We start from the raw sequence: 24645 nt of genomic DNA, 5'->3' as shown, positions 1-24645 counted from the left end.
ACACTATTTGGACTTAAGTATAATCAAAAGTGCAAGCTGGGTGTCAACCCATAAAAATGTCTATTCAGTTCCAAGAACTGGAAACATGCTATAGCAAAAATTACAAACTCCAGAAGTATGGATAGTTGCTATGGTCTGCTCTCATTTGGACCAGATTTTATCTCATGGTATTGCAGGCATAAGAACTGATGAATGTATCACCTAGCATACATATAAGATACAGATGGGTGCCACACAAGCAATATTAATAGCAACATGCTAGATACTGATTTTGCTGGAGATATTTCATTTAAATGACAGTTAAATCTATTGGTGTTATTTCTGTTGTTGATTTTATTGTTGTAGTATTAGTAGTAGAAGTGTTAGCAATGCCAGCCAATATCCAGATTAATCAAGTGCTGGTGCAGTGACGCTGTGCTGGTGCTACGTGGGAGGGGTGGGTTTCATTTATTTCCTCTTCCTTCTGAAGCCCATTGCGATTCCTGAAAATAAGTCCCTAAGGATTGTACAGCTCCCAGGGACATATTTTTGGTAGGCACAGTGGGTTTCAGAGGCAAGGTGAGATGGTGAAAATCATACCTCTCCCCCTCATGCAATAGCACAGCATTAGTCTGGATGTCAGCCACTGTTGAACCAATGCAGTGCTAGTCTGGATGTCAACCACCATGAACAGTTGTACTGATGAGGGCAGGAGAGTACTGTGGCAGTGCTGCTGTGGACACAGAAGCAATGGCACTATTGGAGAGAAAGTTGAGGGCATTTCTGGACACCAAGGAAAACTATGAGAGCAATTGTGACCTACTAATTGTTGTTGGCTTTCATATTATCAATATCTTTAGTATATTTATTGTTGTCTTACACTTTCATAATCTTTCATCTAATGTTCTTTTTTTAAAAGATAGATAAACTTTATTGCGATTGTAGATCAGACAGTACAACGGGGGGGGGGGACCATTACATAAGACTAGAGCGTATAATACAAACAATGTAGCAAAACCTAGCCACATTGAAAGTGATCTCTTTACAAAAATTAGATAGCAAAAACTCTAAGTAAAATTCATCAGAGTGACCTGGAAACTTCCCCAAGAGAGGAGAAATTAGTTTTAAACGAGCATCACTATAAAATTTACAATATAAAATAACATGAGGGGTAGTTTCTACAGTACCCATTCCACAGGGGCAGATCCTTAAATTAAACAGAATCCCTTTATAGCTACCATCCCTAACAGCCGTCAGAAGGGCATTTAGGCGGGCAAGAGTAAATGGGCGCCTAAATTTAGGGATACGAATATTATCTAAATATGCTGCCGGTTTGGAATTAAGAACTTGTTTCCCCAGATAGATACCACTCCTTAGTCAGGTTGTATCCACGTGTAATTCTGTATCAGCAATACGCTGCTTAATAACCTGCCAGGCCTGATCATGTCCTAATCTAAGAATTTCCTCATGGGAGAATCCAAACTGAAGAAGTTTATTTTTAACCAAGGTCTTCCATTTATGGTTAAAGTCATCAGTCATTACCAAGGAAGCCAGACCTACACTGGCAAAAATCAGTTTTAACCAAAACTTTATAATACAGGTCCAGTAACCCGATTCAACCCTAGCAAGACCTACTTCTCGTCTGGTAAGAGAATTGGGAACACAGGGGGGAACTTGAAGAATAGCTCTAATAAATTTAGACTGTATAGCTTCCAGTGGGCCAAAATTACTTGGGGGCCCCAAATGGGCACCATAAAAAAAAAGGGATAAATTTTAGCAACAAATAACTTAATCGGCACTGGGATAAATGAGGCCCTTCTCGTATAATAGAATGATTTTATTTTGTTTGTATAAATTTGAGCATTTTGTATGGTCAAATTTAAGTGGGCATTTCGTGAGCCAGAAGACTGGAAGACAACTCCAAGATATTTAAACGAGTTGACCTCCTCGATTTTGTGCCCCTGCATAACCAATTGTGATATCTTGGACGTTTGGCAAACACTAAGATTTTCCTTTTGTGGTACTTGACCGCAATGGATTCCTCCCTACAAAAATCATATAATATACCAAGGGCACGTTTTAATCCTATGGGGGTCTGAGTCATGATGGCCATATCATCTGCGTATAGAAGAATGGGAACATGTCTATTGGCCAGTTTTGGAGGGTGAATAACAGGAGTCGAAAGACGGGACACTACAGAATTGATATAAATGTTAAATAAAATAGGCCTCTAAAGGTGGAGATTTTTGAGGATAAATGACCTCTTGGGGTATATCAAACCTTTAGACAAGAATTATTGTGTCGATTAATAATTAATAGCAGAAGGCAGGTGTCAATTGATAGTTCTTTCAATTTCATCCAAAGTCTTTCCCTAGAGATGTAGTCAAAAGCTGACTTTAAATCAATAAAGGCTACGTAGACAGCAGAGCCAGGATTTTGTGTATATTTGGCTGCTAAAAATTGGAAGGTAAAAGCATGCTCTGTGGTGGACCGGCCCATTCTAAAGCCTGCCTGTTCAGAAGCTAAAACATTGTTAGATTCCATCCACTCAGTCAGTTTGCCTAATAGATGTTTGGCGTATAGTTTGCTGATTATGCTTAGGAGGCTTATGGGTCGATAATTAGCAGGATCATCACGTTTCCCTTTTTTATAAATGGGGATTAAGATAGCTACTCGCCAATCCTTCGGTATTTTAGCAGTTAAATCTATGTACGTGAAGAGAGAAGTTAGCATTGGAACCCACCAATCCAAATTTGCTAGCAAAATTTCAATGGAAATACAGTCGATTCCCGGGGCTTCGCCTTTTTAAAATTGTTTAATGAGATTTTCAACTTCCATGCAGGAGACAGGCTCCCAGGGAGGCAGATCATCAATATTTAAATCAATGTAACACACTGCTGCATCTGATTTCTTATACAAATTGGAAAAATGACGTTCCCACACCTCTGTAGATATAATAAACGGGGGAGGTGTAGGAGCTCTATTTAAAACAGGTGAGGCTAGCCTCCAGGATATGGTGGAGCTTTTGGATTTAGCGGCCTCTGTTAGTTCAGCCCAGTTGCGTTTAACTAACTGGAATCTCTTAAATTTTAATAGTTGCTTATATTGTAATTTCTTCGTGAGAAGCTCCTGCGTAGTAATGTTAGATGTGCCCTCGGCATAACACTTGAGAGCACTAAGTAAGTTTCTTTTTCCAACTACACACTCCCTGTCAAACCATGGACGGGAGGAGAACTTTAAACGATTAGTGGAGGGAGGAGACAAATTAACAAGAACAGGGAGCAACAGAGACAAAATGCTCTCATAGCAGTCTAGCACAGATCTCGTTAGAGAAGTGGCAGACCCTGTAATGATTATGTCGCAAAAATGGGAAAGATTAGTTGAATTAAGTGCGTCAATAAGTTGCCTAGCTTGAGCCTCAGACCATCTTACCTTCTGGGGAACCCAGCCCTGGTCTGGGCACGGCTCCTGAGTACCCACTGGTTGTGCCCTGCCCTTCAACCCGAGAGTCAAAAGCATCGGGAAGTGATCACTCTCAGAGTGGGGGAGAACTCGAAAATTACTCACCCACGAGGCCAAGCTATAGGTAATAGCTACATAGTCAAGCAGTGAGGGTTTCGGACCCGACCAATGAGTAAATTCCACAGGAAAGTCAGACGAGACCGCACCATTAAGTAGAAATAATTCTCTCTTATAACGTAATAACAAAAGGTCTAAACCACAAGCATTGCATATTACATCTTTGGACTGTCTCACGAGGAATGGGGAGGGGACAGGTAGAGATGGAGGAAACTGGTGAAATTTTCTAAATAAAGTGAAATCATCTGGGCCAGCCCGAGCATTGAAATCACCAGCCAGCCACAATCAAGTGTGCATGCAGATGTCTGGCGCGCATTTCTAGAACAAAACTCTCCAGTCTTGGCCACATCCCCTTCTCATAGATTCGTGAACCAGCAGGAAGAATATAAACATTAACTAAAATAAGATTACAATCATCAAGAGTAATTAGCACAGCAATTGTGAAGGGATCTAACTTTCCCAGTATGACAACTTTGGCAAAGAGGGAAGTAGATATCAGAACTGCGGCTCCCCCCGTCGCCCTTCCCCTTCCTGAGCCAGGCAAAGCACTGAGCATGCAGGGAGAGTAGCTCAGGAAATGAATATCACCAGTTTGCCATGTTTCCTGTATTGCCAGAATATCAAAACCTGAAATGAAAATCGAGAAATCAGGGTCATGAGTCTTAGATGACCAGCCATTCACGTTCCAAACTAGGAGCGAGACCTGGTGTGAATAATCCATAAGTCAATCAGTATCAACCCACTGTCTTGGAGTCAGTGGGGAAGAATGAAGGTTAGGGTCCAAAGGAGAGGAGATGGTGTTGTTGCCCTATTTATTGTCAGATGTACCCTCCTGTTGAGTATTCTGAATTTGGCCATTCTCTTGCAAGGCCAGGGTAAGCTGCTTAAGTAAATTTTTAAGAAAGGTCTTTGTAAATTATTCTGATATTTATATGGATTATGTGAATGTGTTAAGTCAAACCAATCAACTGGGCCAGTCGGTTCGATGAACCTGCTTGAACCGGTTTGCGATCAAACCACTCTAACTGGCCTGGTTTACGGTGGTCCAGATCTCAATCAAGCCAGTTCTGCACATCCCTTCCATGCCCTGTTAGCACTGCTCATCATGTCAGCCACTATTAATAATAAAATAAGAATAATAGTGTTCAGTGAGGCTTACTTACATAGGCTGCCTTTGTGTGTGCTTTTCAAAGATTTCACACCCATAGGTCAAGATAGGAGTGGTAGTTAAGTTCAAGTTATTATTTCATCTATGCATAAAGGTAAAGTGCGCCATCAAGTCGATTTTGACTCCTGCCGCTCACAGAGTCCTGTGGTTTTCTTTGGTAGAATACAGGAAGGGTTTACCATTGCCTCCTTCCTCACAGTATAAGATGATGACTTTCAACATTTTCCTATATCGCTGCTGCCAGATATAGTACCACTGGGGATTAGAACCACAACCTTCTGCTTGTTAGTCAAGCATTTCTCCACTGCGCCATTAGGTGACTTTTCATCCATGCATAGATTTTTAAAAATCTAGATATCTGAAATATTTAAACTAGTGAATAGAGCTGCTGTCTTCTTAGCTGATGCTGAACACCTATCTTCTTGTAGAATATTAATTTTACTGAGACATGTAAATAGTCTCATAACATTTTCAATCCAAAGTGGTGCTTGCGACAAAAAGTTGAAACCTGTTATCAGATGTTTGTACAACTCATGCCCATCATTTTTGTATAACTGGCAAGTTTCATTAAATTTTTTCAAGCTTTTTTGTAATGTTGGACAACAGTAAAAAAAAAAAAAAGTGAGCTCTTTCACCTGCATAGTTGGTTCCCTCACTTCAGAACTACCACTTCATTCCCACCTCATTCTGCTGAATGTGTAGACCAAGCCTTGCATCACTGTCTTCCTGCAGTCTTCTTTACATTTCCCCAGCTTACAAGGGCCAGCCTTTCCTATTCTTTATCACCACTACTTCTGAAGTTGAACAATTCATAACCACTGTCACACTGCAACTACGAAAAGGACTTTACGTCCATATTATCAGTAATCCTTACAACATCACTACAAGGTGGGCTAGTAGTCTTATTCACATACAGCAGATGGGTGCAGAGGCAAAAGAAACAGTAGCTTACCTAGGGCCATGCCTTGTGGCTAAGGAAAGATTTGAACTTCCTCATCCGTACACCTCATTCTCTTAACCACTACTCTACAGCAGTCTCTTACCCAGCCTTCTAACTTTAGTCATCTTCTACCATCCTTTTTACTCTCTTTCAAATGCCACCATTATCACCCTTTCTAATCAGGAGTCCAAACTACTAAAACCTTAAGGCTATTCACACACACATGCAAAACCAGGCTAAGAGAGATCAGCCCAGTTTTGCACGCGCGTGTGGGCCGCTGGGTTCACATCCAATCTCGGCGGCTCCACTGCAGCAAACCTGCTGTGTAGCCTCCCCTCAAAACGGGGTTAGGAGAGGCTTAACCAGCCTTCCCTGCAGTGGCCCTCTAGCCCTTTTTGCTGGTCGTGAGAAGAGGCTCCTTGCTTATTTCATGTTTATTTGGACACAAGCCTCCATTCCATCACATCTCTTCACTTCCAGTATTGTGTGCACACAGCCACTCTTGCTAATTTATCATCTTTCCTCCTGACAGCAGAATACCATAGTGTTATTCTGTACAACTGTTTAAGTGTAATCATTTCTGTCATACAACCTGCCAGGTAACGGCCTACATTTGGACCATGCCTTTTCAGCCTCCCTCACTACTGCATTGGTTGTACTCAGGGGCATATCTAGGGTAGGGCAGGCAGGGCATGTGCCCCGGGTGCCACTTGAAGGGGGGCGCCATTTTAAAAAAATACAAAAAATGGCCACTGAAAACAAAATGGCCACTGTGCATACTCAAATGGCCTCACAGAGGCCCTAGGCCATGCTAGGCCTCACAGAGGCCATTTGAGCATGCATGGCAGCCATTTTGTTTTCAGCAGCCATATCTATATATCTATATCTATATCTATATCTATATTTATATATTTATTTATCATCATCAATTTTATTACAGCCATTGACCAGCAGAAATAGAAATAACAAACATATCCAATACAACAATACTAAAACACAGTAGAACAAAATGCAGTCATTCATAAAAAAATAGTTTAAAAAGCATAAACAGCTCCCACAATTAGCCCCCAAAGGGGCTACAGGTATTTTTTTAAATTTAATATAATATGTCACTGTACACATATTCAGTTTGGCACTATGTACAGAGAATCAGGGCTTGTGAATAATGAGCTGAAGCTTATGAACTGGGATTGTATTCATTTGCTCTTACTTTGCTTCTTGTGATAAGTGAGTTAAATGTGATGTCTTAATAATATGGCTATTAATGGTGAGTTTGTTTTTGAATCAGTGTGAAATCCTTAGTATTAAGGCCCACTAGGAGTTTCTTGCTCTCTTTCTCTCATTTTAACTGTCTTTCTGAAAGTCTAGAATATATTCCAAGCAGTGACACAGTTTACTATGCATATCCTTTAGTTATTTTCAGAGTATCTGGGAAAAGTCAAATTCTCCATTTATTTTTAAAACTTATGTAATAGTGATGCTAGTAGATGCATAGTAGAGAATTAGACATTAGTTTTCCAAGTACACCTCCACATAGTATATGGGTATTTTATGAGCCCCAGCATACTGAAATTTATAGTTTTCCAGCATTATTTGGTCTGGCTACGTCCACAGCTAAATAGTTTTTGACATACTAAGATTAATGAGCTTGACTTGTATTTTTCAGCTGATATTATGGTAAAGTTATCTGAAAGATAGGTGTTGGATGTTTGGACAGGGGGCGTAATTTCAGTGCTTGCCCTCGGTGCTATTTTCCCTAGATATGCCTCTGGTTGCACTGCAGGCTCAGGATTATTTTTATTTAGGTTTGGGATTTAAAGGGGAAAAGTGGGGGTTTCCATTTATATCCCAAGCAACGCCAAAAGGCAGGTGGCTTGTGGGATAGCGATAGGAAGTGTATTACTGCACATGTATTGGATATAGTGAGCTGTATAATCTGGTGTAACACTGGGCTGGTTCTGATGCATAGCAACCCACAACAGCCGCTACATATGACATTGGAGCCATGATGAGAATGTGCCTGCCCTGCTGTGTTGCTCAAGAAGGTGCCGACACCATCTCGGCACATCATGTGTGAGGAGTGATGATCCAAATTGTCCCTCTACCCATGCTAAAAAACCTTGTTTAAACCGCTTGTAGAGGGGCAATTTGGATTATCACCCCGCACACATGATTAAAGGACACGGCAAGATTGTATCAGCACATCCTTGAGTGACATTGGGATATGCATGTTCTCGCCATGAACTTATTTTATTTTATTTGATTGATTGACTGATATGCCGCCCTTCCAAAATGGCTCAGGGCGGTTTACAATTAAAACAAACCACTAAAACAATAGAGCTAAAAAAATTAAAAACAATATAACAATTAACAATTTAAAAACATTTTAAAACAACAATTAAACAATTACAGTGATTAAAAGCCCCCAAATCGGGTTAGAATATTAGAACAGATTTAAAAACCCTGGAAAGCCAGACCAAACAAATACGTTTTAAGGGCTCTCCTGAAGGCTAATAGAGAATTCAAATTGTGGATTTCCGCAGGGAGTGCATTCCACAGCCCCGGAGCAGCTATAGAGAAGGCCCGCCTCCAAGTCGCCACCAGACGAGCTGGTGGTAACTGGATACGAACCTCCTCAGATGACCTTAATGTGCGGTGGGGATCACGCAGAAGAAGGCTCTCTCTAAGGTAACTCGGGCCTAAGCCGTTCAGGGCTTTAAAGGTAATAAACAGCACTTTGTATTTTGCCCGGAAACATATCGGCAGCCAGTGCAATTGTTTCAGAATAGGCATAATATGATCTCTCCGGGTTGCCCCAGAGACCAATCTGGCTGCCGCATTCTGAACTAATTGAAGTTTCCGAACTACGTACAAAGGCAGCACCACGTAGAGCGCATTGCAATAGTCAAGTTATCGCATGTAGGAGCTGCCACAGATTGCTATTCATCTGAACTGACTCATCATGAGCCAAGGTCACTCTCACTGGGCACTCATAAAGGGTTCAGGACCCTTAGAAGGACCCACTGTGAATCCCCGAAACCATCTTTGTGCTCTTTAGCTTTTGTATGGATATGGTGAAGTGATTCTTTTGGGGCCTAGCAAGGTTGGAAGGGGCCCATGTAGAGCAGTTTGCCAAAGGCTCCCTGAAGCATGGAACCAGCCCTGCCATGAATGATGCAGAACTGAATTTTGTAATATTTTAGAAAAAGTTGTTTCATTTCTTACCTACTAGCTATGTGATCAATGAGGGTATGTGTCAGCTGTAGCCAGCAGTAGGGGCAGGGGCAGAAAAACAGCACAATCCTAAATATAGGTAACTGCATATATTTAAAATAAAACTATTTAAAATGTCAAAACATTTAAACATTTAGTTCTTGTCAAAACAAGAACTAAGTTATCACCCATTGTCTGTGCATATAAGCTGAAACACCAAAAGTTGGCATAAATGTCTGAGCAATTTAGTAGAATATTGCCCGCACAGTTTTCCTGATATCTCTATGTAAAAGAGTTAAGAGGATTACTTTAAAGAAAGCAAGAAGCTGAATATTCATGGAAGAGGCTGGATAATTGCTGAAAGAGAGAATGGCCTCCCATAGGCTCTGTTGAAGGTAATTCTGTTCTGATGAACACTTTGAGATCCTAATTTCTTCCTCCCCACCCCTCTAGATTTTACTAGGATTTTTTTCAGGTGCCAGAGATTCTTATTATTGTAGACTTGTTTCATATTTTTTTATGTTTTAACAACCTATAGGGCTATATTGAGCTATGTTGGCAGGGCATGCATTGTAAAAAAATTAATCAGAAATACCTGTTAGGGATCCTACTTTTGAACAAGTAGTCAAGCAAGTTCCCACTTCAGCAATAGTGACTTCAGGTCAAAAATGGTACATGTCCTAATGCAGTTTTCCTCTCTCTCCACGGAATATTAGTGATATTCAGATATCATATTAATGATACTAAACAAATACCTTCATTTAATCTTGTTGCACATACTAATGTTTTATTTACAGATATCCTCATATTTTGTTTCACTATGTATCTAATAAATGTTACATCAATATAAAGATCCCAGACATATTTGCAATATATTACGTTGATAGTCAAAAAGATAATTCAACACTGGGCTCTACATCTGTCTTTCCAAAAACATCTTCCGACCTTTAAGATATTCTGATCTAATGTGCTTGTAATAATCAACATAGCTATTTGTCAGAATGGATAGTAGACATGAGAACATAAAAGGCAACATGCTACTTAGGATCAAAGCATACAGGTCATTTTTGTCTGTGTCAAAGATCAGTGTAAGATCTTGTACAAGTGAGACATTTTTTTAATGCATTTTAAAAGTCCAGGTTGTGTTACTCCAAAGCATAGAGACTTTGATATAATTAAATCTTTACCTTAAAAGCTGCCGCCTGGGAAAAGACATTCCACACTTGGCATGGTGTATATTTAATTTGGTAGCACCGAGAACAATAGGCATTGACATAAAAGAATTTGTGGATCTTAGGTTTCAAAAACCTTGCAAATTGAGATTACTCTAATCTCTGGTGTAAATCAAATCCCATATAAAGGAATCAATGCCTTTCTAAACTAGTCTGTAATATTAGGGTGCAGACAGATTTATTTGTAATATACCTCAATTCCTCCCACAGTGGACACAATATATACAGCTGGGCTATATGGGATACACCAAAAATCTTTTTTTAAAAAAGCAACCTAAGCATTGGTTCTTAGTTAAACCCAATATAAAGTCTCAATAGACAAGTTTTTAGAAATCAAATGCTCATGTAACCTGACTCAAGGTTTCCAGATATGTAGAAACAGACATCCATATGTGAACTACCTTTCAAGAGCCTTTTAAAAAATTATCTCCAAAATGAATGTGGGTTATCAACTTTACAGCATGAACCAAAGCAAATTCTACAACCTGGAACTCTTTTATTCTCTCCTCCCCCCTTGATAATAGTTTTTGCTGTATAAGGTGTGCCTGTTTAAGGTGGGGTGGCAGCAGCTGATAGGGAAAGCATTGGATCCCTCCTCCCACCTCTTTTCCCACTTTGGAGTTTCCAAACTGCTGCCTCTCTCCTTCAATTAGTACAAACGTGGAAGGCTGGGTACCCAGCCCCTTGCCTTGATTCTTTGTGATTCACCTGCAACCCTGTTGTGTGTCCCTGCTCTCTCATTTGCCCTCTGAGCTGTTCATTCACTGGATGAAGACAAACAAGTTTTCAGTGCTAGACAAGCTATGAGTAACAGTGGTTCACCCATTTGTTTTTTAAAAAGTCAGGTCTGACCCATTTGTTTATAAAATGAAGTGGATGATCAATTTTTAGACCCAAAATGGCATATGGGTGAAAGGAGGAAAATTCTCCCTTGTCCTCCTAAACCCTCCTCTGTAGGCAGCTTAGATCCCTGCAGCATCTCTCCTAATATCACTTTTCCCTCAACTGACCTCTGATGCCAAAGTGACCTTGTCTGGGAGGACAGCGCTTGGGAAAAGAGTCTATGGAGAGGTAAGCAGGCACAGGGGGTGTGTCATCTCCTTTATATGTCCCTCTGCTCTAAAAATCAGACTCCTGCATATGCACATACCTGTGTGTGCATATGCACATATGCTTATCTACATAGTTTACCTAATCAAGCATCTAGTTTTTGCTGAATATCTTTGCCTCAAATCACTTAGCACATATATTTTTTCCATGTTTTAATTTGAGCATTTTTTGCTTTAATTGTCATATCTTAGATCTTTTAAAGATAATGATTTCCATATTTTTATTGTATCAAATATAATTGTTCTTGCATTTTCTCATATTTGCATACATATTTCATGTCTTAGGACAACATACTGATTAAAATGTTCTTTTTTTCTGGTAAACCACATCATTTTAACAATGTACCTTCCGAGATGACATTTGTGAAAACAAACAATATATACATGGATAAAATCTATTCTATAGAATGGTGTAGTGTGTTTTCCTTGCACTAACATAGTGAAATCTCTCTTTACAGTCATATTTCCAAAATCATGTCCATTTTATGAATGAAACTCTTAAGGGTTAACAAAACGTGCCTGAAAACTTTAACCCTTTTCAAGTAACTCACTTAATAAAAATGTAGATTAACAACCCATTGTTTTTGTAGTCCAGCTATGTTGTCTCAGATACAGCTACTTCCCAGGACTTTAACTGAAAAGAATCACCATGGATCATTGCCTTCTTCGGTGGGAGCACTGGCACTGCAACTCAAGTAACACAAGAATGGCATGCTGAAGAACAGGAGGACTTTCCAATTTCACTGCAGAAGCTCCTCTTGATGAGAAAAAAGCCTTAATGTGCCCTTTCTTTTAAGATGTAGACACTTACTTAAAGCCTGTTAAAGTTCTCCTCTGCTCATATCACATTCAGAATGTAAGTGCAGATCCTTCAGCGCAAAATCTAAAATCAGATGGAATATGCAGCAACGAGCACACCTAAAAACGAAGAGAAAAGCTGTGTTGATTTTTATTAAGTTTATAGTACATCCCACCCTTGTCTGTCTATAGCACTCAGCCATGTTAGTATTCCATTTGAACAGTACTCAGTTAACTCAATTAATGATGGGCTCTGGACTGGTGGTAACTAACCACGGAAGATCTTGGAATCATGATGGATAGTTCAACAAAGGGTGTCAATTTAGTGTGCAGCAGCTGTGAGAAGGATACAGTCTATGTTAGAGATTATTAGTGAAATGAGAAAATAAATGTCAAGAGCACCTAGATTTATATTGTGGCAACATCTGAACTGCTATACATACACAGTTCTGGTCACCACATGTCAAAGAAAAGGTGTAGAGCTTCAAGGGGTGCAGAAAAGGGCAGCTAAAATTATTAGAGGGTTTGAGCAACACCCCTGCGAGTATGGGTTGAAATGCTTCTGGCTTTTTTGTTTAGAGAGAAGGGGAGGGGGACATGAGAGAGGCTTGTGGAATTGTGTGTGGTATGGATAGAGAAAAGTTGATGGGTCATCCAATGAGATTTATTGATAGGACAGACGAAATAGAGTACTCCTTCAGACAAAGCAGGATTAATTTATAGAATTTGTGGCCACAATATGGCATGATAGCTGCTAGCCTAGACACCTTTAAAAGTGACGCAGACAGACGAATTCACAGAGAAGGTCTATCAGTGGCTATAGTCACAACGGCTATATGGAGCTCCAGATTCAGAAATAGCATGGCACTGAATATCAGTTGTTGGGGAGCAGCAGTGGAAGAGGGTGCCCCGGCTGGTTGGCTTCCTGGAGGCATCGGAACATTTGCTAAGAGAGGCAAGCGGCTGGACTAGATGGACCTTTGATCTGATCAAGCAAGCTTCTTACGATGTTCTGAAAACACCTTTTGTTCCAATGATAGAACCAGTTACCTACCTGCTTAAATCGTCCTCTGATTTTCTCCAGGTCTTCGTGAAGTTTTTCATAGGTAGGGTTATCGCAAGGAAATTCCTGAATCATCTTTATTAACGACTCTAGGGCTTTTATCTTTTTACTGCAAAACAACAAAGACACACACATATATATTAGGGATGTGCATAAAACAGATTTTGTGTTTTGTTTCGAGCTCAAAATAAAACGCAGACAGCCAAAATATTTCATCAAAACAGTGGCCGACCCGGTTGTTTTGACGTTAACAAAACTCAAAATGTTTTGAGTGTTTCGGCCATAGAGAACAATGGGGAAACTTGAAACACCTAATTGTTCCCCATGGGTAGCTCCTAGGGACAACAAAATGTGTTGGGTGGTAGGGCATGATGGGTGCTATCTACCACCCAAGCCAAAGCCAGAAAACAATCAGCAAGGGCCTTCAAAATGGCGTTTGAAATGTTTTGAATGGAAACGGGGTTGTTTTCTTCCGAGCTCAAAATGGGCCCTTTATTTAAAGGGCATTTTGTTTCAGGCTTGAAACACTTGAAATGATCCATGTTGAGCTGAAACGTTTTGCACATCCATCTCTCTCTCTCTCTCACACACACACACACACACACACACACATTAATCATAAGAAGAAAGACTCACTGAACATCTAGTATATATCTATAATTTTTTGAAGCTTCAGCCACACAGCCTCCTACAGCTATTCATTTCAATATCACACTTTATAGTGGTCAATGTGAAAATCAACTCCATTCACACACACAAAAATATCTTCATGGATATTTTGGCCAAATGCCTGTTGCCACTGCAATATGAGAGCCACTTTCACTTAGCCAATTATGATGTGGCATCAAAACACCTATCAGGTCAGGAGAATGCTACCTAGAGACCACCACCGCCCATTTGTAAAGGGTAGCATTATTCTGACTTGATAGGCTATTAGTACCACATCACAATGGGTTCCTCTTTAGCTCCCTTGGTGCCAGCAAGGCTGAAAGGAGCACAAGAGTCATGCTCAATAAGACCACTCAGCCACCTCTGAGTACTGTCACATTTTCTTTGCTATTAATGCTTATCAGAAGCTAACAGAACCTTTTACCTTCCAGCTCTGATCAAATACAGTAGGAACTTGTGAGGCGATGGAGAACTAAGTAGGCTTCCCAAAAGCATATGGCTGGCCACTAGCGGGGGTCATTTATTTGTTATATTATTATGTATTACATTACTAATACTTAAAATTTAGCATAAATCTTAATTTATATATATGCAAATATATGCATATTTAATCCTGATCTACTAGATCAGGATTAGACTAGATCTCAGGTGACTAATCATCTAAGGACTGAAAGACTCAGTTGAGGGACAGCTCTGGAAATTCCCCACTGTGTACAAGGGAAGTTAACAAGATGTAACTAAGCATGACCTATGATGAACTCCATTAACAAAAGGAATTTGAACACTGATGATCCATGCCAGATCCTCAATCTGCACGCAGAACTACAGTAGATCAAACAAACTAATTTTGTGTAACTGCATTCATGTAAGTGCATGTTTTTCAACATAAGATCCGTACTAAATGCTTAGTTACTTAATTTACATTTTAGTAGTAGTAGTAGTAGTTTTAATTCCAGCATGTTCTATTTCGTCACTGGTTGTCTAAGACAACAGTTCATATTTCTTGCATGCTTACTACAAGTAATTCAGCTCGTACTTATGTGTGAGTCAAAAACTAACAAAGGCTATGGCCACAGCTTAAATAATGTCTTACATCAGACAAAACAAATGTGCATTACCACATTTGGACTGCACTATATTTTTATTGTTTTATTACAGCACTGACTAGCAAAAAGAGGCTATATAACCGCAGCGTATAGGTTAATACTCCTGTTTAGCAACTTGGCACTTACCAGAAGAAGCAGACATCTATTTGCTAGGTAGTGAGCCCAGAAGAAGCACTGATATTATTTCCTACATGACCTCACCTCTTAATGTCTACCCGTGGATTCCTGCCAATTACGAATTCCCTCTGTATTTCCACCCATATGAAATTTATGGAAACTGTATCCATTCAGTATTTTTGGCAGTTAGTTCCAAAAAAATCCAAACATGCTCAGGTAGTTTGGTCAGACCAGCATGAAGGCATGCATAACAAAATGGGAGGGAGATGATGATTATTTATTTATTTATTTATTTGATTTGATTTGTATACCACCCTTCCAAAATGGCTCAGGGCGGTTTACAATTAAAATGACGTACGTGGGACCCTCTTATCTGTAGCAATAATGATACCACAAACATTGATATCTTGCTAATTTTATTAGTAACTTTTATGCATTAAGACCAAGAGTGATACTGATTATTTATTTATCTATTCAATTTATATACCACCCTTCCAAAAATAACTCAGCAAAAATACACTCTTTTGCTTAGAAAACTATACCTAGAATGCTACTTTTTCAGCTTCATGTATTGAATATCAGCATAAGCGCAATGCTGCCAGAACACCACTATAATGATATAATTTCTGACACTGCTGCCATAATTACTGATATGATCCTCAAATGCTGGTACCATAGACTCTGGTGAATCATGTTGCTACTTTTTCCTCGTAAGCAATACGGCTTCTTTACTGTATGTGTGGCAGAGCAAACCTATACATGTTCGCTCAGAAGTAAATCCCACTGTGTTCAATAGGGCTTATTCTCCAGCAAATGTGTTTGGGATTGAGGTTGTTACTGCCTCACTCTTTGAGGCTATTCACACGCGAATGCACAACTGTGCTGAGGGAGCCCAGCCCAGTTTTGCACACACGTGTGAACCTCTGGGATTGGGCCCGATTCTGGTGGCAACTCCACCTATGTAGCCACCCTTGAAAATGAGGTTAAGGAAGCAAGCACTCCCTCAACCCTGTTTTCTTGATCATGTGGCAGCCATGGCTGCCACACTGCCGGGAGCCCGGAGAGGGGGGATGCCCACGATACACCACGCACTCGCGCGGTACATCAGTGTATTTCCAGGGGCTGGGATGACACATCTCAGCCCCCGATCCTCCGCTGCCTTGGGGAATCATCTGGGAGCGTGGGGAGCGCACCCAGCAATGCCGGCTCGATCAACTGCGGGGAAGGTAAGTTTAACCCGCCTTTCCCGCAGATCGCCCTCTAGCCCTTCTCAATGATCATGAGAAGAGGCTCTTTATCTTTTTTTCTGATATAGCTGTTTCATTGTAGAAGTTGTATTTTATGTTTTTATCCGAAGAAAAAGCATTGCTTTTCTAGGAAACTAACTGAACCAGACTTATGAAACTGCAGGCAAAGCACTGGCGAGGTAAGCACTGGCTTCTTCTTTTTTAATCCTACCTCTGTTTTCCATCGGAGCATTTGTAAAGCAACTTCTGCCATGTCACTGCAAAACCAAGGTATGAGCCCATCTATAAAGTTTGGAAAGAGATCATTTAGTTTGTTTTTAAGCCTATCAGATGATTTCCTCTTAGACAATATCAGACATGCATTTTAAAGAACTTCCAAGGAGCCTGTCAGAGATAGGTAGGCTGCAGACTTACTCAAGAATCTTAACTGCAAATGCTTAACTCACTCTAGAAGAACTTGTTTAATATGGGGTTGTCACTGCAAAACATATCTTACATCAAACTTATAGACTGTCCAGCTACAGAACTGCAGAACCAATGACATTAGGAATATAGGATCATAGGAAGTTGCCTTATACTGTGTCAGACAGACCATTGGTCCATCTAGTTCAGTATTGTCTACACAGACTGGCAGCGGCTTCTCCAAGGTTGCAGGCAGGAGTCTCTCTCAGCCCTATCTTGGAGAAGCCGGGGAGGGAACTTGGAACATTCTGCATGCAAGCATGCAGATGCTCTTCCCAGAGCGGCCCCATTCATTGAGAATATCTTACAGTGCTCACAACATATAGTCTCCCATTCAAATGCAAAACAGGGTGGACCCTGCTTAGCAGAAGGGACAATTCATGCTTGCTACCACAAGAACAGCTCTTAATTTATGATTAATTCAATTTATATATAAATGTATGTGTTTAGACCCTATTGAACATAATCAATCATTGTGCCATTACTGCACCCTCCTAGTGGCTGACATCCTGACTAAATTACTCAAAAGAAACCCCATTGAAATTAATAGGACAAATTAGTCATGATTAAATTTCTCTACCAATAATTTCTATTAAACTTCTGTTGAGTTATTTATTTATTCGATTTCTATACCGCCCTTCCAAAAAATGGCTCAGGGCAGTTTACACAGAGAAATAATAAATAAATAAGATGGATCCCTGTCCCCAAAGAGCTCACAATCTAAAAAGAAACATAAGATAGGCACCAGCAACAGTCACTGGAGGTACTGTGCAGGGGGTGGATAGGGCCCGTGACTCTCCCCCTGCTAAATAAAGAGCATCACCACATTAAAACATGCCTCTTTGCCAAGTTAGCAGGGGTTATGTATGTATGTATTTATTAAAATTTTTATACCGCCCTTCCAAAAGGCTCAGTCAGCTAGTCAGAATGTCAGCTAGTAACGGGATATAAATACAGGCTCACATAGAGTGCAATGGTGAGTGAATTTAGTACTGTTGTGGGCGTGCTAGCTGTACTGCGAAAATGCTGTTACATGAGAGTAAGCCCATTAGGCTTACTCTCATGTAACAGCATTTTCATGTTTTTCGCAGTTGCACAACTAACATGCCCACAGTGGTACTAGGCTCACGTATCATTGTGCTGTCTGTAAGTCACAGATCTTAAATACTGTCATATACTTCTAAACCAATGTTGGCACCCTGCTGTACTCCATATTGCCTTCCTTCAATGACACCAGCATCAGTTCCTTCAGCATAACCTTCTTGATAACCTTCACCATGAAATCTGAAATAAGACAAATGGAAAAAGTAGCCATTTTAATCTGAAGCAGCAAAAAGGGTGCTCCTGCAACAGAGATGAATCACCCAGTCTTATGCATGTTAATCTGAATGAAAATCCTGCCATTCAACCTAACAGTATCAATGGGATTTGAGCAGTTTAACTGGAAGCAGGGCAGCATTCTAGCTGGCTTACAATGGTATGAGCATTCCTCACTTCATCAGATGTGTGCTCGAAAAGCAGAGATATACAAAAAGATTCCTTCTAAATATATGCGTAGTCATACTTAGAAGTTCAGGAATAAAGCAGTGTTGAATCTCAACTAATTCTTTCAAAAATGGAAGTTCTGCTTATGCAAAGGAAAAAAATTGCCAGCTCCTCCTTCTCTCTGCAACCCATGTACTCCCTGAAAATATGTCAGTGAGAGTTGGGGACTTGTGTGAACGGAATTACTTCTGTTCGCAGAAGTACTAGTTGGGATCCAACCCCTAATTTTGCTTAAAACCTGTTAAAACTAGATACACTTCAAAAGGATCTAGCAGCAATAGTTTTTAAGTTGAAGCAATCCCTGAAGTAAACAAATTACATTGGAATTAAATTTACTTGGCTTATAGCAAGTATTTATTTCACTCCCAGTCTATGGTGCAATGGAATCACTTCAGTTATTATTTATTGTATTCATTACATTTTTGTATTATAAAATCTCTAGACACTGTCCTGTATCCTGCAAGGACTTGTGCATGTAACTTGGGATTTGTTATGGTCTATCACATTACATTTTACACAGTACAATTTATATAAAAACCACAGAACAAAGCCATAAGACTCTTGCTCCTGACCCCCACCCCCCGCCTGCACCAGGAAAGGACAGAACACCATGATAGTGCCCCGTTCCCCAGGGTACTGTGAGCCAATTGCTGTGGGGAAAGATGGCATTTTAAAGCATTGCCACTGTCCAAAAGGCAGTCAATTTCTAGTTAGGAGCTAGAAGGGAGCCTGCTGCTTGGATTCAGGTAAGCCCCCCACTGATACACTTTGATATGATACAATCCAAGCAGTACAATATTCTACTGAATTTTTTATTGGACAGATTTTTATCAGAGTATCAAATGAAAAATTCTCCAATAAGGCTTGCATTGCATTAGTTTCAATTATCAGCCCAATGAACTCTCTCTCTCTCTCTCTCTCTCACACACACACACACACACACACACACACACACACGTAACAACATAAATGTTCATAGGCTGGTGCCCACTTCATGAGATGCATGCCCCGGATAGATTGGTATATATAGGTCCACATGGATATGGGTTTGGGTTTTTTTACAAAATGTGTTCAAAAGGCAAAACAACAAATAAACAGAACACTACACAATAAAGACACTCTAAAGGCTATTATAGCATAAGCTTTCATGAACTGGTGTCCACTGTGTCTTTTGCAAGGCACTAGATAGGAGACAAACATGACATTACCAATTACACAGCGCTGTGTTGTATTTGTGAGGCAACTCGATTATTCACATTTTATATCCTGGGGGGAAATGGGGACGGGGGGGGGGGGAATAGTGCAGGACACCCATAAGCTCTGAACATAGGAAATTGCCATATACTGAGTCTATCTAATTCCGTATTGTCTTCACAGACTGGCAGCGGCTTCTCCAAGGTTGCAGGCAGGAACCTCTCTTTGCCCTATCTTGGAGAAGTCAGGGAGGGAACTTGAAACCTTCTGCTCTTCCCAGAGCGGCTTCATCCCCTGATTGGAATATCTTGCAGTGCTCACACATCAAGTCTCCCATTCATATGCAACCAGGGCGGACCCTGCTTAGCTATGGGGACAAGTCATGCTTGCTACCACAAGACCAGCTCTCCTGGCTTGCCAACTTTTCTTTCCTCAGACAGGCACCTTTTTTTCTGGACTGAACCACAAGCAGAAATCCTACAAGTTAGACTTTCCTCTCCCACTGCATCTCTGTGTCAGGGAAGGGGGAGGATCTTCACCCATAATTTCTAGCATGCAGCTGCGGATGCCACAAGAGCCGGGCAGCAGAAAGAGAACAATGAGTGTCGGCCGTAATTGGAACCCAGACGATCTCCCAGGGAAGCGTATGCATACGTAGCTATTCTGCCTGGCCGCAGAGAAAAAGCGGCCTCCGCCAGCCATGGATTCCTCTCGCTTCTTGGGTGTGATGCCCTAAAGTACGGCCAGCTTTTCATCACACGAGTTAAGCGACGCTCATCTACCGGCGGCCAACCCGAGTCTCTCCAGCTGTTGCGGCTGAGGATGGTGGGAGTGGTAATAAATGGCGTCGAGGGTGGATGGTGAGTGTTGCTGCCCAACAAGGGCTGGAGAGCCTCAGGTGGGCTGGCTGCCCGCACGCACTGCAGACACACACGCAGCACGCCTCCTCCCCGCAGAGAAGCGGCGGGTCCCTCCTCTGTTCTCTGCCGGGCTACAAAAGACCACGAGCGAGCCGAGGCCCGCATCGGGCCGTACCTCGTCTCCGCCATGACAATAGCATCGAAGGCATCCGGCGCATCAGCCGCTTCCATACTAGCTCAGCTCCCTTCTCCCGTCACTACCCGCTCCCCAACTTCTCCGCCTCCCATCTTGCGCGCTGCGTGATAGCGGACGGCAAGCCGCAAGGATCAATCTCGAACGGCGTCGTTGCGCAGGCTCCAAAGGAGAGCTCTCCCTTGTGACGTCCACAGACGACTCAATTGCCCGCTAGGCGGCGCTTTCCGCTAGGGTTGAGTACAGGCTGCACTTCTTTTCTTCCTAGGTTACGCCGCTAGATGGAGGCAGTATTCTTTAAAAAAACGGCGAAAATATTCTGAGCTCAAATCCTTGAATTCTCCCCCCCACCCCCGTTGTTGAAAATTTACAGACTAGGAGTTACTTAAATATGTTGCTTGTGAGAAAATTGAAGGGGGTTACTTTCACAGGATAGTACTGAGGAGAAAGCATGGTGTGGATTAGCAGATTTTTCTTGCTTTTTTTGCTGTCCAGATCTTTCTTTCTTTCTTTCTTTCTTTCTTTCTTTCTTTCTTTCTTTCTTTCTTTCTTTCTTTCTCTATCTATCTATCATATTTTTATACTGCCCAAAACTTGCTTCTGCGGGTGGTTTACAATTAAAATCAGTTGAGCATTAAAACCATTAACATTAAAATCATTTAAAACCAACATTAAAAATTAAAACCATAAATCTAATTAAAAGCCTGGGTGAATAAATGTGCCTTTAAAAAAGTTGCCAGAGATGGGGAAGCTCTTATTTCATCAGAGAGCACATACCAAAGTCCAGGGGCAACTACAGAGAAGGCCTGTCCCTAAGTAGCCACCAAACGAGTTGGCGGCAACTGAAGAGGAACCTCTCCAGATGATCTCAACAGGCGGAGGGGCTCATGGTGAAGAAGATGTTCTCTTAAAAACCCAGGGCCTAAGCTGTTTAAGGCTTTATAGGTAATAACCAGCACCTTGTATTTTGCCTGGAAATGTATAGGCAGCAGGTGCAGTTCTTTCAACACAGGAGTAAGATGGTCTTTCCTAAAGACCAACCTGGCTGCCACGTCCTGAACCAACTGCAGTTTCCGGACTACGTACAAAGACAGCCCCCACATAGAGCACATTCCAGTAATCCAGCAGCATATGTACCACTGTTTTGAGGTTGTTCATCTCAAGAAACAGATGCAGCTGGCGTATTAGCTGAAGCTGATAAAAAGCACCTGGGACACCAGGGAGAGGTTTGGATCCAGAAGCACCCCCAGACTGTGTACCTGTCCTTCCAGGGGAGCGTGACCCCATCCAGAACCGGCAGATCAAAATCATCTCCCAAGTTCCGACCCCGCACAATAAGTATTCTGTCTTATCTGGATTCAGTCTCAGTTTGTTATCCCTCATCCAGCCCATTACTGCAGGCAGGCGTTTAGGGAGGTTATGCCTTCTCCTGAGGATATTGACATGGAGAAATAGATTTGAGTGTCATCAGCATATTGATAACATCCTGCACATATTGATAACATCCTGCATCCTGATGATCTCTCCCAGTGGTTTCATGTAGATGTTAAACAACATCAGAGACAATACGGAGCCCTGAGGGACACCAAACGGAAGTTCAGATTTTGAACCGCAGTCTCCAGGAGACACCATCTGGAATCTGTTCATGAAGTAAGAGTGGAACCACTGCAAAACAGTGCCTCCCACTCCCAATCCCCTCAGATGTTCCAGAAGGATACTATGGTCAATAGTACCGAAAGCCACCAAAAGGACCAACAGAATCTCCACCCCATAGCCCGCCCGAAAGCCAGTTTGAAATGGGTCTAGATAATCAATTTCCTGCAAGACTGCCTGGAGCTGGGCGGCCACCTTGCCCAGCCATAGAAGGTAGGAGACAGGCCTCTAGTTGCTCAACTCTGAGGGATCCAAGGCAGGCTTCTTCAGAAGCTGTCTAATGATTGCTTCCTTCAGACAAGAAGGCATCCTGCCCTCCCTCAGAGAAGCATTTATAATCTCTACCAGGGCCTCTACAACAGCCTCCCTGCCAGATAGTATAAGCCATGTCAGATATGGATCAAGAGGGCAGGTGGTAGGCCGCACCATTCCAAGCAACTTGTCCACATCCTCAGGAGTCACAAACTGGAATTGATCCAGGGTCATCACATTAGACGAGCTGCTGTACACCTTGGCATCAGACTCTGTAACAATTGTGGAGTTTGAATCTAAGTCGGCCCAAATATGAGAGATTTTGTCCACAAAAAAACTCATTTAAAATGTCACAGCAAGTAATTTTTGGTTCCAAGTCCTGATTCAAGGGGGAAGGGGTGCACATTAACTCCTTCACAACCCTGAATAACTCTGCCGGATTTGAACTTGAGGCCGTGATAGGGAGGAAAAGAATTGCTTCTTTGCCACACGTATAGCCTGAGCATAGATCTTCAAATGCGCTCTCTGTAGTAATCTGTTTGATTCGAGTTGAGTGTTTCTCCATTTGCACTCTAGTCGTCTCCCTCACCACTTCAGCCCCGGTAGTTCTTCCGTATACCAAGGGGCCAGTTTCAAAGTGGGTCGGAGAGGACGCTTAGGAACGATTGTGTCCACTGCCCTGGTGAGTTGATTATTCCAATTCTCCACCAGAGTGTAGACAGGTTCACCAGCAGAGTGAACACTAAATCCAGATTGTGAGCCCTTTGGGGACAGAGATCCATCTTATTTATTTGTTATTTTCTCTGAGCCATTTTTGGAAGCGCAGTATAGAAATCGAATGAATGAATGAATGAAATCCCAATAGGGATCCAATGAATTGGATCCCTATTGGATCCAATAACCTTCTCAGGCAGACCATCCTAATGGGCCCCTCGCCCCTGCGGAGGTGGGACGTGGTCATGAGTCCAGCCTTAACCAGATGGTGGTCTGTCCATGACAATGGGGAAATCACAGGAGCCCCACCCATGGAACACCACTCTGTTCAGAGTGAAAGACCAGATCAAGTGTGTGACCAGCAATATGTATCCATCTCGAGACCACTTGAGATAGGCCCATAGTTGTCATGGCCGCTATGAACTCCTGAGCCTCCCTGGACAAATTGGTCCTAAAGTGAACATTGAAGTCCCTTAGCATCACAAGCCGAGGAGACTTCAACACCAAGCCTGAGACCAAGTCCGTCAGCTCAGTTAGGGACTCCATTGGGCAGCGGGGCAATTGGTACTCCAAGAGAAGTCCCAGTCTATCCCTGGTCCCCAAACTAATATGGTCAGACACTTTGACAGGGATCCTGGCAAAGAAGATATTGTTCTTATAGACCACAGCCACTCCACCTCCCCGCCCACTTGCCCTCCCCTGCTCCTCAACAGAGGACCCTGGAGCGAGAAGCTGGGACTAGACTGGGCCACCAACCACTCCCAACCAAGTGTCTGTAATACATACCAGATTGGCCCCTTCATCCAGAAACAAATCATAGATGATTTCAGATTTATTCTGGACTGACCTGGCATTACAAAGGAGCAAAATGAGGCTCTGTGGGTGGTTGGCATTGCTTTCCAAGCTCAAAGAACTGGCAGGACAGCCAGAAGGGGAAACAGCCATTAAGATTCTGCTTTCCCTTCCCCTGCAATGGCCTGCTGACCTGTCAACATTACTACTTCTATTCCCCACCACCACTGGAATAGCTGCCCCATAATCAGTGGATACACCCCCTGTCTCCCCATCTCCAGACAGACCCAGACACATTAAAACTCAACTCACCCAGGATTTCAGAAAGAAGCCGAATTAAAATGCCCACCCATCTTTACACACCCACAAGGGATTTTGAGCCAAACAACCTGGCCCTCACCCTTGTTATCCCCCAAAGTGGCAGGCCTGCTGCCACAGGCAGCGCTCCTATAAAGGCCCAGAGCTGGGCAGGTGACCCCAGGAACTGCTGAGTCACTCAGGAACTGGCCCCAGTCCTGCACACTCTCTGTTGGAGATGAACTTCCAGTGCATCGACCTTTTGCACCTACTGTCCTAATGACCACTAGGGGCATTGGGAGTAGAGACAGTGAGTCAGGGTCTCCCTATCTGTCCCTACTCTATGACCCCTGAACTGACTCTGCAGCACTTCCTGTGAGTCACAATCATTCCTTTCCTCCTAGAGAGCAGATGGAAATCTCTCTCTCTCTCTCTCTCTCTCCTTACCTATCCATTATGTAGT

At 42.0% G+C, this 24645-nt stretch overlaps 1 protein-coding gene across 4 annotated transcripts; it reads right to left on the bottom strand.

Moving 5' to 3' along the window:
• Positions 1-6565: 6565 nt before the first annotated feature.
• On the bottom strand, positions 6566-20623 carry LTO1 (LTO1 maturation factor of ABCE1). Of its 4 annotated transcripts, none has more exons than XM_053282893.1 (5): positions 20457-20623; positions 17861-17966; positions 16432-16502; positions 13073-13190; positions 6566-12138 (listed from the first exon to the last, which is right to left on the bottom strand). In XM_053282893.1, the coding sequence occupies exons 1-5, from the start codon at positions 20510-20512 to the stop codon at positions 12070-12072; spliced, it is 420 nt and encodes a 139-aa protein (XP_053138868.1). In that variant the 5' UTR covers positions 20513-20623; the 3' UTR covers positions 6566-12069. The 4 variants fall into 4 exon arrangements, with proteins under 4 accessions (XP_053138868.1, XP_053138869.1, XP_053138866.1 ...); XM_053282894.1 differs by having other exon boundaries at positions 17881-17966; positions 20457-20619; XM_053282891.1 differs by lacking the exon at positions 20457-20623 and adding an exon at positions 20076-20450.
• Positions 20624-24645: the final 4022 nt, after the last annotated feature.

This window comes from Hemicordylus capensis, chromosome 1, assembly GCF_027244095.1.
Source record: "Hemicordylus capensis ecotype Gifberg chromosome 1, rHemCap1.1.pri, whole genome shotgun sequence".
In the NCBI taxonomy this organism is placed as follows: domain Eukaryota; kingdom Metazoa; phylum Chordata; class Lepidosauria; order Squamata; family Cordylidae; genus Hemicordylus; species Hemicordylus capensis.
This window is presented reverse-complemented; position numbering and strand designations above follow the sequence as displayed.

Bases quoted from the DNA above. Each gene is read 5' to 3' on its own strand.
- LTO1 (XM_053282891.1), bottom strand. From the start codon at position 20,446: ATGCGGGCCTCGGCTCGCTCGTGGTCTTTTGTAGCCCGGCAGAGAACA. The intron at 17,967-20,075 runs GTATGCATACGC...GTCTTATTTCAG, and splicing joins CGGCCAGGCAGAATAGCTAC to ATTTCATGGTGAAGGTTATC. The intron at 13,191-16,431 runs GTAGGATTAAAA...GTTGTTTTGCAG, and splicing joins TGCTCCGATGGAAAACAGAG to TAAAAAGATAAAAGCCCTAG.